General features: G+C 32.8%; 3 protein-coding genes across 3 annotated transcripts in view; 2 read left to right on the top strand and 1 right to left on the bottom strand.

Moving 5' to 3' along the window:
* The first annotated feature begins 989 nt into the window (after positions 1-989).
* Positions 990-2,544, top strand: LOC111713971 (uncharacterized). Its single transcript, XM_023488979.1, has 2 exons — positions 990-1,487; positions 1,863-2,544. The coding sequence occupies exons 1-2, from the start codon at positions 1,106-1,108 to the stop codon at positions 2,483-2,485; spliced, it is 1,005 nt and encodes a 334-aa protein (XP_023344747.1). The 5' UTR covers positions 990-1,105; the 3' UTR covers positions 2,486-2,544.
* Positions 2,545-3,536: 992 nt separating this feature from the next.
* Positions 3,537-9,525, bottom strand: LOC111713816 (uncharacterized). The gene is made up of 6 exons (XM_023488764.1): positions 9,307-9,525; positions 7,691-7,808; positions 7,374-7,438; positions 6,617-6,738; positions 6,299-6,385; positions 3,537-4,508 (listed from the first exon to the last, which is right to left on the bottom strand). Exons 1-6 carry the CDS (start codon positions 9,409-9,411, stop codon positions 4,253-4,255), a joined length of 753 nt encoding a protein of 250 aa, XP_023344532.1. The 5' UTR covers positions 9,412-9,525; the 3' UTR covers positions 3,537-4,252.
* Positions 9,526-15,264: 5,739 nt separating this feature from the next.
* LOC111713802 (RING finger protein nhl-1) overlaps positions 15,265-17,167 on the top strand; it is a 9,680-nt gene continuing 7,777 nt past the window's right edge. The window contains exon 1 of the mRNA XM_023488752.1: positions 15,265-15,356. The gene's annotated coding sequence lies outside the window, so the exon portion shown is untranslated. The remainder of the gene's footprint in view (positions 15,357-17,167) is intronic.

Below are 17,167 nucleotides of genomic sequence, written 5' to 3'. Positions count from 1 at the left end.
ATAAACAACTAGGGAGGCCATGTTTTTATTATGTATTTTTCTCATTAAATCCTTGACACAGGGTGTCCAACACCGCAGTATTTAGTCATTAACATTTCTCGTGCGTGTGTCCTGTAGGAGTCAGTCAATTTAGAGGATGTTAGGTACTTTCCCAAAGGCATTTTCCCAAGCGGCAATTTCCCAAATGTGCAAATTTCAATGCGGCAACTTTCCAAATCTGTCCTAGCTACAGTGCTTGGCCCCTATCCTGTTCTAGTCGCAGCGATCAAACCAGTAGCTCATAACAGTCGCAGCGCTCGCCTCCCATATTTGACATTTTTATAAAAACCTAAATTTATTCTCTTTGATTCTTTTTTCGTTCCAAGCAGCAAATTAAAAAGCCCGTGGGATGTTTTTGTATTAAAATACACATTGATATAATTAAATCTTAAAACACCTTGAATTCAGCTACATTGTAAAAGAAAGAAAAAAATCCAAATTTTTTATTGTTATTTTTGTTCTTCTTTCGTGCTATTTGAGTTAAAGGATTAATTCTCCGATATATCTTTACTTCTCTTACGCATTCCTGAATAGTTTTGCATTTGTGAAATAGATCGCTGCCAGACAAAAACTTTTTCTTCGAGAAAAACATAAAACATAAAAAAGTATATAAGCATTTTGCCAATTACTCCTTTTAAGATAAACGTTTTCAAATGTCCATGTCTATAGGCTATTCAAAAGTTGAGTAAGTTAATAATGTAAAACATAAGACAAAGGGGCTTATCTGGATGAAATGCTAGTAGGTTTTCTAACACAAGACAGAACAGTTGTTTTTTAACTGTTGCTGATGAACTGTTTTCATTCCTCCGAAAATGACTTGAAAATACTTTTCAAATGAATTTAAATTGATCCTGATTGTTTTCAGAATTATTCTCGAGAAATATTTTGAAAAATAATATTTGTTCTGATTAATTAAAGATGACTCAGGACGAGCCGAAGGATTACTAATCACAGTTATCTCAACAATTCATTGATAATAACCAACAAAGGAGCCGACTCCGACCTGACCTTCATGAACTTAACAAATACAATTGATTCTCAGGTTTAAGGTTTAGTTTTACTCAGGATGCAGGTCTTTATCCTTCTCCTTCTTCTCACAGGGGTTTTAGCTCAGGATTGTCAGAACTGCAGGGGTGGAGCAGGATGCTGTTGTAAGGATTCTATGATCAATGATGGAGGTTTTATATACTGTTCCTGCCAAGCTTCGGCTCCGGTAGCAGTCCTGGATACGAGTATAACTGTCTCCTGTGATCCAGGATTTACCGAGGGATGCACGCGAAAGTGCGAATGGAGAACTCCAATGGGAATATGTAAATATGAGAATAAAAATTGGAGCTGTGACCAAGCTGTGACTGGAGTAGATTTTAGATATCAAAACTGTGATATTCAAGTTCAAGTGACCTCTGCACTTTTGGGGAACTGGACTTGTCTCTCTACTGTATACTCAGGGAGGAAAAATTAATTTTGTAGCAATTCAGAACAAAATTTTGTTCTTACTCTTTCTATATTAATTACAAGAATTAGTGAAATTTTCATCAATTAACTACTATTTGTTTAAAACTACAGTTAGAACCAGTAAATTGTGGAAAAGGAAGACGACATTAAAGTTATAATAAAGAGTATTTGATGTTGTTACAAAGCAAATAGTGACTTATTTAATCGCTTATTACGTGAAATGGTTCTGTTTCCACTGCACAATGGCTGTGTCTCATGTTCATTTAACTATATTTAAAGTCATACTTGAGTCTAAAAGTCGTCATCCTATTCCAAAGTTTTCTGTAAGAAGGTTTTAACTTAATTAATATTATTTTGATCCTCCTCAGATACCTTCTCTGACTATGTTAACCTGAGCCTAGAAGTTGATTCTGTAATTACAGTCAAAACTACTCTTGCGATAGTTCTTCCGATTGCCGCGGTTCTTCTTATTGTTCTTGTCATTCTTCTTATATTCTTCTGTTGTCCTACTCTATGTGCAGGTTTTCTCTGCTGTTCCAGGAGGAATAGAGATCCAGAGAAGAATGAGCGAGGTCAGGAAATGTTATACGATGAGATTGTAGAAAACCCACAAAGTGACGTAGATAGAGAAGTGTACAGTGAGAATCGGAGAAGAGAACCTGTTAAAGAAGTGTACAGTGAGGACCGGAGAAGAGAACCGGTTAGAGAAGTGTACAGCGAGGATCGGAGGAGAGAACCGGTTAGAGAAATGTACAGAGAGGACCGGAGAAGAGAACCGGTTAGAGAAGTGTACAATGAGGATCGGAGGAGAGAACCGGTTAGAGAAGTGTACAGTGAGGATCGAGTGCTCGAACCAAGAGTTGAAGTTATGTACGCACAGCCCCGAATAAGAGATGGATCCGGAAGAGATACAAGGACTGCTCGGAAGATCAGCAAACCTCCCGGAGACCTACCGGAGAAAATACGTAAAGCTTCCAGAGCTCAATATTAACCTTTGATTTTAATCTGCTTAAGTGCTCAAATTACAAATAATAAAACATAAATATTTTTGTTGTAATATTACTAGTGGTTGTAATATTACTAGTGGTTGTAATATTACTAGTGGTTGTAACAATTAAGATTAATGACAACTTTGTAGAAAAAAGTTTTATGATAAAGTGTTTATATCTGTTTTTATTCTCAATTCGTTTGTTCAAGTTTTCTAAAGAATTTTTAATATGAATTTTTTATTTAAAGTTTAAGCTTAAAAACTATTGTAAACAATTTCAACCTAAATCATTTCAAATGTTATCCCATTTTGTAAGTTTCATAAATATAATACATAATATAAAGCATTGTGATAAACCAGCTTTTAAAATTCGAGCGGTTTTTGGTTTTGCAGTTCTTTTAACGAAAGTTAATGATTTTTATTTATTTAAACTGTGCTGAAAACTTTAGAATGGTGGATATCGGGATTAATGCTTGATCCTCTCTTTTTGATAATCTCAAGATTAACATAATCTTGCAAGATTATCTTAAAAGTGTATGAAAAACGATAAAATTCAAATTAATATTTAATCATCTGAGAAACTGTAGCAGCCAATCAGAGAAAAGCGGGCAACCAATGAGAGAACAGAAATATTCTCATTGGAGAAAACAATTAACGGATATCCAAGGAGAGAGAAAAAGAGTGGATTAGGACGAAAATGAAAAGTTTCCACAGTGGATATTCGGATCAAGAAGTCAGGATTAAAGTTTATCCATTCTAAAGTTCCCAGCTCTGGTTTTTTTTTCAATATTTTTTCCAAAATATATTTTACCATAAATTTGCCCATTTAAGAAATAATATCACAAAAAACAAAGATAGTTTTTTTTTCTTAGTTAAATATTCAATTCTCCTTATTGCTTCCTGAATAGCCAGTTGTTTTGGCAAAAAAAAATTTATTTTAAATGGATGCAAAAACAAACATTTTTTGGCCGCGAAATGATTTAAAAAACAAGTGACATTTTTGGATAAGTTTAAAAGATATTTAAGTAAGGATTGAGAACCCCTGGATATGAAATCTGCTTTAAATAATTTATTAGAGAGTATTCCCTCTTGTAACATCTATTCAGGATCAGATCTGAGTAGACATGGTTTACACTTTTTAACATTGTACATTGTGCACCCAATACTTCTACTTAAACAATGTCAAAGGAATTGAGTCTTTGCCACAAACTCTGATTTTCAAATCCCAATATCTTTTTGACACAATGTCGTAGATCTTTGATATTTCAAACTTTGAATTGTCTTAGATTAAATTATCAAAGTTTGAAATACCAAAGGCTCATGCTAATATTTTGCAAAGTTATATGGATTAGAAAATTCGAGTTTGTGGTAAAGACTCAATTCCTTTAATGGATCCAAGCTGCATTAATCGAGAATTCAAAACTATGAGGTATTAGAAATTACAACGAAAAATCCAATGCAGTTAAAAAAAATTATTTTTAGTAGATTTGGAGAGGCGAATCGTCATGCTTATTATAGTTTTAAATAAAAAATACGATAGTGGCGGGCGAATATATCAATACAATACAACGACTTTCTAAAGCACCTTAGCTTCGTAACAAGCTTGTAGATACCCCAAACTATACATAAAAAGAACAAAAATATAGATTTCTTCATGAGAGGCATAATGATATCCAAATGATAGCAGATATAAAAAGAAAAAAAATATTTCAGAAATTCAGGATTTTAAATATTGTTCTGTGATTGTTTACAGATGAGAACTCAACTCACTCAACAGTTGAACACATAATCATGTGTTACAAGATCAAGCAGTTCTTGAGTAACACGGAGTCGGGTTCGGATAGTTTCTCCAAGAAGATTTATCAATCCTGTAATCTTGGTTCCTGTCTCAAGGATGATACAGGATAGGACGGAGCTGAGGTTCCTCGTGAATGCTTCCACCTTGTGGTTCAGAATATCAGGGAGCTGATTAGGACGAAGAAGACGGTAGGGATGAAACGAGGAGCAGTTCATGTTGAATACATCCCTGGAAATAATATATTTTTAATCCTTTGTAACGAAAGAATGATTAAATTTTCACTTCAAAGAAAAAGATTTTGGAGATTTAATTTCTCCCGATTAAACTCAACAATTTTAAAATCCATTCTTTCAACATAATTTAGTTTGGTCGTTTAAAAATGAACTAGAATAATTCGTTGCCAAAACTGAGTTTTTTAATAACTTTTGTAGTTATATTTTTTCTTTATCTGTTATTTGAAATATGCTAATTTCTTGTCTAATTAAAATTAAAAAGCTCAAACAAATCATTAAAATACAAAAACTTTAAATTATCCCCATCGCAAAATTTCAATTTTAAAAACTAAATTTTTCATAACATATTTATTTTTTCTATTGGAATAATGTTAACAAATCTTAGATAAAATTAGAGAAATGAATTAGTAAATACGTTTATAAATATTTAAATGCAATATTTACAAATATTTATAAGTTTGCTCTTTCTAACAAAGTAGGTTAAAAGATAACCACAAATGTCATGTTCTAATTGTTTCAAAAAGTGCAAAGTTATGATTCATAGAATAAATTTTTGGAAATGAATGATCAGAGCTGGGAACTTTAGAATGGTGGATATCGAGATTAATGCTTGATCTCCTCTTCTTCCTAATCTCCAGATTAAATAACGCTTGTTCTCCTCTTGTTATTAATCTCCAGAGCTGGGAACTTTTGGATGATGGTGGATATCGGGATTAAGGCTTGATCCACTCTTTCACTTAATCTCGAAATTAAATAATGCTTGTTCTCCTCTTGTCATTAATCTCCAGAGCTGAAAACTTTAGAATGGTGGATATCGGGATTAAGGCTTAATCCACTCTTTTTCTTAATCTCGAAATTAAATATTGCTTGTTCTTCTCTCATTTTTAATCTCCAGATTAATTATCCGATCAGGATTAAGGATATCCAATTCTAAAGTTTTCAGCTCAGATTAATTAACCGATCGGGATTAAGGATATTGAATTCTAAAGTTTTCAGAGCTGGGAACTTTAGAATGGTGGATATCGGGATTAATGCTTGTTCTCCTCTTGTTATTAATCTCCAGATTAACTAACCGATCGGGATTAAGGATATCCTATTCTAAAGTTTTCAGAACAAATTATATACAGTCCGAATAGAATACGATGCGCTGAGCCCAAAACTTAAGACAGGGTATCGTTATAAAAACCAGTTTTGAAACCTGGGTTTCACGAATGGGGTTAGGAAGTTTTGTAGATATCAATATTTTTGTTATGAAATATTATATTATTTAGTTTCTCCATATGCTCCTTTTTTTCGAATCTCTTAAATTAAAATCTAGTTAAATGTTAAGACCCCAAAAAGGAAACTCGGGAGTTTCATTCAACGATGCTCTATTAAATTTCGGGCTCTGGTGTAAATGAGGGTATACGTCTTGTTTTGTACGCAAAATAATGTGAAAAAGAACAACAAAAAATGAATGGAAACAAATATTATATTTTGCTATTTTTGTCCATAATGGAAGAAGCCGAAAAGCCAATCCTTCAATATTTAAAATTAATAAAAATTCTTAAAAAAATATATGGTTGAGTATACACTCTCATTTTATGTATGTTTTTAATTTTAATTCAACCTTTGGTGTACAATTTGACAATATTTTAGCTTACAGAGCTGTTTAGATATGCTTTTTTTAAAGTATATTCGCCGCCAAAAAGTAAAAAAAAACCAAAGATTTATGTTTAATTGGGCTAATTGGGATCGAAAGTCACAGCTTGCTGGGACAAGGTCAGCGTGTACAATACATTATACCTATAAATTATATTAGGATAAATCAAAGCTTGGTTCTTTTTACCCAGTTTTCTCACCGATCCTACTACACAGGGAAACTTGGACGATCTGAAAGGATAAAAAATGTTAGATAATATTTCACATCAAAACTGGACTGTAGTAGTGTAGGACGTTATAAAGTAAAATGTTTATTTATAGAGTGCCATGTTCTATTCACAACGGTACCTTAAATAGCTTTGTATGATAAAGAATCAAAATGATATCCGTGTTTTTGGTATTGAAAATTGATTACTTTTTATTGTACTTTGGTATTTGGTAATCTCATCAAGAGTCTCTAACCTAAGACTATAAACTCTGGGTGCTGAGAATGAAGAGGTAATCAAACTGTCTCCTAGAGCAGATAACGAGTCTCCAGATGTTGTTCTTGTTCTTTGTAATCCTTTTCCGTGAAGACTTAGAAACTAATAAAAAAATATGTTTCAATAAAATATAAAAATAATTCCTAACTTTATTAAAGTTTGTACACAAGGAAAAACCTGATTTTGATATTCGTCTATGATCTTGAAATTGTTTCAAAACAAGAGAATAATGTGAAAAGAAACTGAGTTTTTGCCAAAAGCTAAAATATCCTAATCCTTATATCTTTGCAACCTGATGGTGTAAACCATTAATATTGAAAACTTAGATTATTCAATCTAGCAGAGTTCAAAGTTTAAAAAGTTAAAGGTACACAATATTGGGTTGCAAAGATATAGGGAAAAGAAAACCAGAGTCTGTGGCAAGAACTCAATTCCTTTGCTTTAAACCCTAGTCTACTAGGTATAAATGAATTGTACTACAGGGTGTCCCAATAAACATGGGAATTCAGTGATGACTTACTTTTATATCGTCTTCGATCCATGCGGCATTTTTTTCATAAACACAATTATCAAATATCAGAAGAAAAGACGACTTTCTAGACGTTTCTCCATTCCCATGTTTATTGGGACACCCTGTACATATACCCTGAAGCAGGGGCGTATACAGGGTGGGGGGCTAATCCTCCGCTAACATATAAAGTTAAAACTATGATTTCCAGGATAAATAGATTCCGAACCTGTCCTCCGTTTATCAGAAGAATCATCAACAGAAGAAGAGCGTTGTCGTCTTCAATTCCAGATTCTTAAATACAATTATATTTATCACAAACTTTTTACACAGTAGAATCGCTAGAATATCATAAACTCATTACATGGGAAATTAGAATTAAGTTTAAGTTTTTAAGAGAAGATATCTAATCAAATAGATTTATCAGTATCTTATGTAATCCACCGTAAAGAATTACAAAAAAACATCTAAACGCTCCAACCCTCTTTTGTTTTCATTAAATGTTAAGACAAAAATAATGTTCTAGATAAAAACGGGAATAATCACCTGTTTCCTGTTTTACAGAGTCCACTGTATCGAGAAGCTTTTTGTAAGTTTGAAAAATGAATTTATCGAGAAGGTTTAGTTTATGCTCATATACTGCTCTATGCGATGATGTGTTTCTCTGAAAAATAGCAGATAATCAAATATAGAAAGATTTTTAACTTAGTCTAAATAAAAAATTTAATTTATAGTTTTTTATTAGTGCAAATTAACAAAAAAAAGGGAACAGGAGAATCAGGAGGATCAGGAGGTTCAGGAGGATCAGGAGGATCAGGAGAATCAGGAGGATCAAGAAGATCAGGAAGATCAGGATGATTTGAATAATTTGTATAATTTGGATAATTTGTATAACTTGCATAAATTGGATAATTTGGATAATTTGAATAATTTGTATAATTTGGATAATTTGTATAACTTGTATGATTTGGATAATTTGTATAATTTGGATAATTTGTATAATTTGGATAATTTGTATAATTTGTATAATTTGCTTTCGTTGTATAATTTGGATAATTTGGATAATTTGGATAATTTGGATAATTTGGATAATTTGGATAATTTGAATAATTTGTATAATTTGGACACCTTGCGTCCGGAAAATCAAGTGCTTGTCAAGCCTGGTTCTATGTTCTCCTCTGGACAGGAATGTAAATATGGATAAAAAGTTTATTAAGTATTCAATACAGAGGAGAGAAGAAACCACTATAGTGACTCAACAGTAAAAACATGATAAACAAAGAAAAAAGTTCAAAAACTGTTCAGAGTTTACTAAATATATAATGTATATACAGGGCTATGAAGTAAACAATGAACACAAGAAAAAGGAATTTTTAATAATTCTTGCAAACCTAATAATTCTAAAGTGATCAACCCTTATAAAGTAATATAGGATATAACCTAATCCCCTCTACTGACCTAGTAGAGTTTAAAAGAACCTAATCCTCCCTACCAACCTAATAGAGTAGGGGAGAACCTAATCATCTTTACCAACCTAGTAGAGTAGGAGAGAACCTTATTCTCTCCACCAACCTAGTAGACTATGGGAGAATCTAATCCTCTCTACCAACCTGGTAGAGTAGGAAAGAACCTAATCCTCTTTACCATCCTAGTAGAGTAGGGGAGAACCTAATCCTCTTTACCATTCTAGTAGAGTAGGAAAGAACCTAATCCTCTCTACCTTCCTAGTAGAGTAGGAAAGAACCTAATCCTCTTTACCAATCTAGTAGAGTAGGAGAGAACTTAATTCTCTCCACCAACGTACATAGTATAGAGTAGGAGAGAAACTAATTCTCTTCACCAACCTAATAGAGTAGGGGAGAACCTAATCCTCTCTACCAACGTAGAGTAGGAGAACACCTAATTCTCTCCACCAATCTAATTGACTAGGGGAGAACCTAATCCTCTCTACCAACTTGGTATTGTAGGAAGGAACCTAATCCTTGCTACAAACCTATCATAATAGTAGATTATACTTTCTTTATATTTTTTTCACCAATCACTTAAAGTAGAATAGAACTTAATCCTCTCCGCCAATTAATAGACTACAAGAAACCCTGCTCATCTACGACAATACTTTAATCTCGTAAGAGAGAACTAATACTGCAACCCTCTAAAAATACCTGAGATTCGGAGATAAACCCTTTGTTTCCAATCTGATGTAAAGGAGAAACAAATGATAAAGTTGACATAAGCAGGAGCCTAAACCATACTTTTGTTCGAACCATCCTTCGCGGGAGTTCAACATAAACTGATCACATAAATACCAGAAGACGCATAAAAATGAAGAACTTATGAGTGAAATATCAAATTGGAATTAAGTAAATTTGAATATGTTTTTGTAAGATCATATTTATCAATGTGTAAATTAAAGACACCATTTATTTTATTTAATGTGTTCATAATGAAGCAAAAATATCATTATTTAAATCATTTATTATAAAAACTTTTTTTTTCGCAAACTATTCTATACTTGAAAGTAATAATTATTTCTTATCTACGAGTTCCTTTCTTTTATCAAATCAGAATTGAATACAAAAACTAATGTCCAGTTTTCTGCGTTTTAAGTTCAACTCCAGTGGCATATTTTCTAACGTGTATTGACAAGTATTCTGAAAACAAATAAACAGTTTCATATAAAATCTAAATCAACAAGACCATAAAACCTTCCTACGCACCTCTCTCCGTCCCATGGAAAAAGTTACGCGATTAAAATGTCTCCAACGCAATATCACAATAGTACACAATAGTACACAACAGTACACAATAGTACACAATAGTACACAATAGTACACAATAGTACACAATAGTACACAATAGTACACAAAAGTACACAATAGTACGCTATAGTACACAATAGTACACAATACCTCCCTGTGTACCTCTGTTTAATAAAATAATAAAAAAAATATTAAATACAAAAAAGAACACAAAACATTCTTGCATGGATCATAGGAATACAGGATTTCTAAACCTCCAGCTCTGAATTATTACGGAGAACCGGAAGACGTGAATAGCTCCGTGTGAGGTCTGTTGGCTCCGCTATCCCGCATACAGCTGCAAATCATTTTTAGAATTAATTCATATCCTGACTTTCCAGATTTGCATTTTTATTGTTATACTAATGAGGTTTTTAGATAAACCATTCAAATCATTTGTAATAAATATTAGACAACCGTAATAGTTTAGACCAAAGATAGATGTACATTGTGAATGATACATTATTAATCTCTTAAAGGAACCTTTTCTCTAGACTAGTTCCTAAATGACAATTTTTGCAAGTGGACTTCTTTTAAGGATAAAGTAAAAAAAAAAGTTGGACAAAATATTAATCAAGGGGCAGAGAAATCATCTTTGGTCTTAATTTTAACGAAATCATATCTTATTAACAAAAATAGAAGGGGCAAGCTTTCCTAGTCTCTCATCAAGAACCATTTTGATGTATTGAAATTCTTAAAAGTACTGTTAAAGAGTGGCATGTCGGATTCACAACGGTAACATGAAAAGTCGGATCGAGAATAAATGCAATAAAAAATTATCATTTTCAAGTTTGGTTTCTGTATGAAAGCATCTTGTGAATTTCTGCTGCAGAAACATTGGAGGAAATTCTCAGAATCAAACAGTTTTCAAGCTAAAAAAACGAGAATATCTCCCCATTGTTGATAAGATAAAGGTTTACAGGGTACCGTTGTGTAAAGAGAATGCCCATTTCTAAAAAAAAGGTTCACTTGAAATTACAAAAACAGTTTCTTTAAGTAAATGTTTATTGCTTTGTGAGAGGTTTAGCTACAGAGGTAAAAGTAAAGCATCCAAAATACTAAAAGAAGGTGCGTAGCACTCTGAATTCCTAGTGAAGCATAAGCTAGTAATGAACAATAGAATAAGATGTTTAAGAAGAAAAGAAGAAAGTAGAGAGAGAAAACCCGATATCTGAATTGACAGCAAATATAGAAAATTCAATTACTTATCCCTGTAATAGTACACAATAGTACACAATAGTACACAATAGTAAGTACACAATAGTACACAATAGTACACAATAGTACACAATAGTACACAATAGTACACAATAGTACACAATAGTACACAATAGTACACAATAGTACACATTGTGAGCTCGTAGCCAACTAACACTTGCGAAGGGGGGGGTGACATTTTATTTTTAAGGGTTTAGGGTACAGAAGGGCTAGACCCCCACATGTCAATTTTTTTAAATGAAACCACTATCTAAAGCGTTTAAAGTCTAAAAAACAGATTTTTTCAAATGTTGCAGGTTTGGCTCTGTTTTTAATATACCCCGATTTCTTGTCCTGTGGTTTGTTTAAATATACTTTTAACAGCTGTAAAATGAACGACATGATTCAATTTCTTGCATGTGTTAGTAAAGCGTCATGTATTTCTTAGTGTTTATTAGTCCCTGGCTTAGTCATATTCACTATGCGTATAAAGTCCCTTATTTTAGCAGTTTTCTTAATTCATCCACTAGTTTGGATTTCACGCACAAAAATGTGATAAGCTTTATTCGATCATATTAAAAATTTAAAAACTTTTTTGGTGTTCTCAATAGTTCTTAAATAACAGGAGTTACATTTGAAAACATAAGATTTCACTTTCTTACGTGCAAGTTTTCGTATGCTGATTTCAGTTGTTGAGATTGAAAAGTCCTGTGCAGGTTCCAGGACGTCCTGGCGAACCCTCCTTATTCCCTATTTTGGTTACTTTGTTTTGAGTTTCTCCGAGTTACGGGTTTATATTCCTAGCTTGTCTCAGGACTTGAATAGAAAACTTTTCTAGTAGAATGAGGAGAATGACACCAATATAACTTTTATGGGGCTTTTCAATTGTTGGAGATTGCAGATAATTCCTTCCTACAATTCCGTAACTGTCTGATACAATAATATTCTATTCTTTATCTCTTCATCTATCTCTTTCATATTTGAAAATAAAACTTTGTCAAAATATGATATTTCTGGAACAAAGAAAGGTTGAGTATACGATCCTTTTAACATGTAAAAATAAGCTAAAGAGAAAGGTCAGTTGATTTCAATCTTGAACATCTGGTGGAAAGATGGATTTGAAAACTAAACAGATCCATCAAAACATTCTGGAGACATATGCATGCATATATATACCAGGATACTAGGATACCAGGACACTTGGATACCAGGATACCAGGATACTAGGATACCAGGATACCAGGATACCAGGATACTAGGATACCAGGATACCAGGATACCAGGATACCAGGATACCAGGATACCAAGATACCAGGATACTAGGATACCAGGATACTAGGATACCAGGATACCAGGATACCAGGATACCAGGATACCAGGATACTAGGATGCCAGGATACCAGTATTCTAGGATTCCAGGATACCAGGATACCAGGACACCAGGGTCCAGGATACTAGGATACCAGGATACTAGGATACCAGGATACCAGGATACCAGGATACCTGCAGGATACCAGAATACCAGGATACCATGGTACTAGGATACTAGGATACCAGGATACTAGGATACCAGGATACCAGGATACCAGGATACCAGGATACCAGGATACCAGGATACCAGGATACCAGGATACCAGGATACAAAAAAGTAATGTATGATTTTTTACTAATTTCTACCCACAAAGAATAAGACGACTGTTCGGAATATTTTTGTAATTCCTGTATCATTCTATCATTATATCATTCTATCATCCTAGAAACTTTTAACTTGATTCTTCCTTCGTGAAATCCTTAGGTATATTTCCTTTAAAACTATATGCAATGCATAACCAAAATTTCACCTTTAGACAGATCGATAGTTATATTTACATAGTTCTACAGTAGGAATGAAAACACAAAGTAAAGTACTAGGCTGAGTACAATCTATGGGTTTGAGAACCTAGAGCGCAGAGCCAAGTATTCTCCTGAAATTTAAACAGTGGGTTCGGTAATATTTTAGAGAACTACTCTAATATTACCAGGAATGGGTCCCTAGACCTGTATAGGAATATCTTATTCTCCTGTCCTCTCTCTCTCTCTTTTCTCCCCATGTGGTTCTCTATTTATTTGATTTGTAGACCTGTCCTTAACCCAGTACAGGGAGTATCAATAAACATCAAAATTAAATGACGAATTTTAAAGTTCAGTGGTCGGTGATTATATCAATTTAATGAAGACGACTTTTTATTATTAATGCTTAGAATCCTTACATGGATTTTTCAAATTACAAGTTTACAAGTAAACAAAAGAGAAGCTGTTTATTGACAACCTATCTTTAAATGTTTAAGAAAGTCGTATTTATTCTATTGATATATGGGATGACGACTGTTAGTAATGATCTTGCACAACTTTCCAACTTTTTAAATTTTAATTTTAATCTTCCCTTTTTGCAGTTGAGCGAGGAGATAAACAATGAAAAAAAAAATTACACAGAAGTGGGTAGAATAATTGTCGTCTTCGCTCATTCTCTTGTCAGTTTTTTACCCAGTCAAGGGTTCGAAGGAGCTTTGATCAGAAGAAGAATGACTGAAATGAAGAGATGAAGTATTGATCCACAAATTAAAAGTTCTCACAGTGGATATCGAGATCAAACGATCAGGATAATGAGTATCCATGACACACGTTCTCAGAAAATCTTAATTTCAAATTTGGTATTTTTATAGTTTACTTAATGGTTTTGCTAAGAAAGAAGCTTGTTTTCGACTGCAGGAAAGCATGGATGCATCGGATGGAAAAGGATTCAGTAAAATACGTTGAGTCATCTTAGATATCTCATTCTTTGTGTGAGTAACCCTCTACAAGAATTCAAATATTTAATGATCTTGAAAACTGATTATTTTCAATTGTGGGTTTTCTATCAATTAGACACATGATCAGTTCTTTTTGGAAAACAATGGAGAAATTATTAGAATTAAACATTGTTAGTGTTAAAGCTAGAAAACTAAATTATTTTCCACATTTTTGATTTTTCAGGGTACTGTTGTAAATCGGGCATGTTCTCTTTAAAGGCCCCCCCTTTAAAAAGGGACATGTCTGATTTACAACAGTACCTTGAAATTACGCCTACAGTCCTCTTTAAAAATAAAATTTCAAATCATTTATTTTGTGTGCAGTAACGTACTAATGTATATTGTATATTCTACGGTAAACAAAAAGACAATTTTCAGATAAAAAAGTGTTAGGAAATCCTAAAATTTGGCATTAAAAAAGTTCTCAAATGAAAAGTCGTTATAATATTTCCTACCATAGTGAGGTGACACTTTATTTTTTGAAACTTTTTTTCTGGTTCCATCAATACTATTTCGTACGAAAATGTTCTCAGTAACAAAGTCGTATTGTTATTATATTATATATTTTAATATGTGGCTCAAAATAAAGAGCCATAGGGAGAGGCTTAATCATACATTTCGTTGGCTTAAAATGTACATTGCACCGTGCACATTTGTACAGGAGATTAAGGACAGCATTTTTCAGGACTTTTTTTCTGCGTTTAAATTCTCCAAGTTTTGGGACTTTTTTCTAGGTTTTTACCCCTTCGACATTCGTTATATCTTCAGGACTTGATTCCTGTAATCTTATATACTGAGACTTTATTCAAGACAGTCCCCACGTCATTTTAGGAATACAAGTACCTGGGAATCCTAACCCAGGACTTTATTCCAGAGACTTTTGTCTTGGGAATTCAGGAAATTAGAACTTTTTTACTGCGGTATTATTTCAGGAAACTAATTTTCCTGTAACTTTTTTACACAAGTTCATATTGTACACAGTACGTATTGTTTAAATAATCATTAATCAAGAGTTGAAAGCGGAGAGAGAGAGAGAGAGAGAGAGAAAAGGAACGGATATGACTCTACGTAACCAAGTCTAAATATATACCCTGAGCAGGGTGTGGGATTTGGAAACCTGCCAGCATACGTTGACCCGCACTCCTACTAATTCGAATATCGGATCTAAAAAAACCTACCTTGTTAAATATATACCATTAAAATATATATTTTTCAAACAAAGGTTAATACTAGGTAAAGGTGGTTCAGGTTTGTGTATGGTAAACACTCTCCAGGTATAGGTTTATACAGGAGAGTATTAGGTTAGCCGGCCCTGCTACTCCGGCCTGATCATCCTTCTCAGTTCAGCTGAAACTATCTTCTTAATATATCATAGATTTGTGGGGGTAGGTACAATAATTTATATTTAGAACTATCATTACTATTATCTAATCCCTCTTCATTGCGCATTCCTATTCACTGAAAATTTCCCAAACATTTTAATTCTGTAAAATGTTCCAATAAAATGTATTCAACTTGTATTTTAGTGTTTACTTAGTATTCAACGATATAATTATGTAGCAAAGAAGAGTTTAAAAATATATTGTTTACAGCTGTAGAGATGCATTTTAAGAAGGTTTCTCTTCCTTTGTTACATCAGTACTTTCTTTCATATTATTTTTCAGTTTTTATGAATACATAGATATATTTTACTTTTGTCATTCTTGGAAGAAAAAAACATGAAGAAAACCTGCAAAAACGGGACATTTTTTCAATAAATCGAGTCAAATTTTTGAGACGCATAATTTCACCATGACATATTAAAAGTTTGTGTTAATGTTAGATTCCCTCCATGAAAATATCAGATTGAAAATTTTTTTTTATTATTTTTTTTTTACCACGATACTAATCTATTTTCTGTCAGTGTTTTTTAGTTTAACATTAGCTTGTTACATGAGAATGTTCTTCGCGTAACTCTTATTCGTAATAATATTTTTAACTAGTGTTACATCCATGATATAAGTTACCGCTGTAGTTTAACAGTTTAGTGTAACATTCTTGTGTAACATTCTTAATTTAAGATACAAACTGTGGCCTATCAGTCTTAAATCAGTGTTACATCTTTAATTTAAGTTACAACTGGGGTTTATCAGTCTTGAATTAGTGTTACATTCTTAATTTAAGTTACAGCTGGGGTTTTTTTGTCTTAAATCAGTGTTAGATTCTTAATTTAAGTTACAGCTGGGGTTTCTCGGTCTTAAATCAGTGTTACATCCTTAATTTAAGTTAAGAAGTTGATCAGCTTTGAATTATTGTTACATCCTTAATTTAAGTTACAACTGTAGTCTTGTCAGTCTTAATTCTGTTTTCTTGGGCTTGGCTCTAGGAAACTTTTATATCTTTAATTTTCAATGTAAGAGATCTTAACATTTTCCTACAGTGTATGTTACAGTACAGTACAGTACAGTACAGTACAGTACAGTACAGTACAGTGTATGTAAGATATAAACATCGTTGAACAAAACTGTGTTTACAACTTATTCATTCTTTTTTCCTAAATAATTTTTCATAATTTCTAACCTTGCCTTTGACATCATCTCTCCACTCCTAATATTTTGTCCAGATTCAGATTATTTAAAGAAAGGGAAAGGAGAAGGAGGCAGGGGGGTGAATTTTGGGGGAGTGGATAGTATATCATCACCTTTTAATACAAATTGGAAGGACAAAAAATGTAGATTAGTCAAGATAAAAACAAAGAGAAACTAACAAAAGAATTATCTAAGAATGTGAATTTTAGCAAGGTTGGATCGGGTTATCAACTTATATGAGGTGGTTCAAAACTAGACAACTCCAAAGGATGAATGTTTACAAATGAATATGATGAAAAAGAAAGGAAAGTATCTAGGAAAGATCTAGTTCTTGACCCAGGCCTTATTGACAAGGTCAGGGTATAATATAGGGATGACGTCAGGTAGATGTAGAGCATGAAGTAGTTGAAGGGCAAGACCGACATATAAATATTAAAGGGTTTGAAGGGCAACAACTACATAGAAATAATGAAGGGTTTGAAGGGAAAGAACTATATATAAATAATGAAGGGTTTGAAGGGAAAGAACTATTAAAAATAATGAAGGGTTTGAAGGGAAAGAACTATATATAAATAGTGAAGGGTTTGAAGGGAAAGAACTATATATAAATAATGAAGGGTTTGAAGGGAAAGA

The sequence above is a fragment of the Eurytemora carolleeae genome, unplaced genomic scaffold, assembly GCF_000591075.1.
Source record: "Eurytemora carolleeae unplaced genomic scaffold, Eaff_2.0 scaffold84, whole genome shotgun sequence".
Lineage (NCBI taxonomy): Eukaryota > Metazoa > Arthropoda > Copepoda > Calanoida > Temoridae > Eurytemora > Eurytemora carolleeae.
Note: the sequence above shows the minus strand (reverse complement) of the source record. Positions and strands in the feature narration are given on the sequence as shown.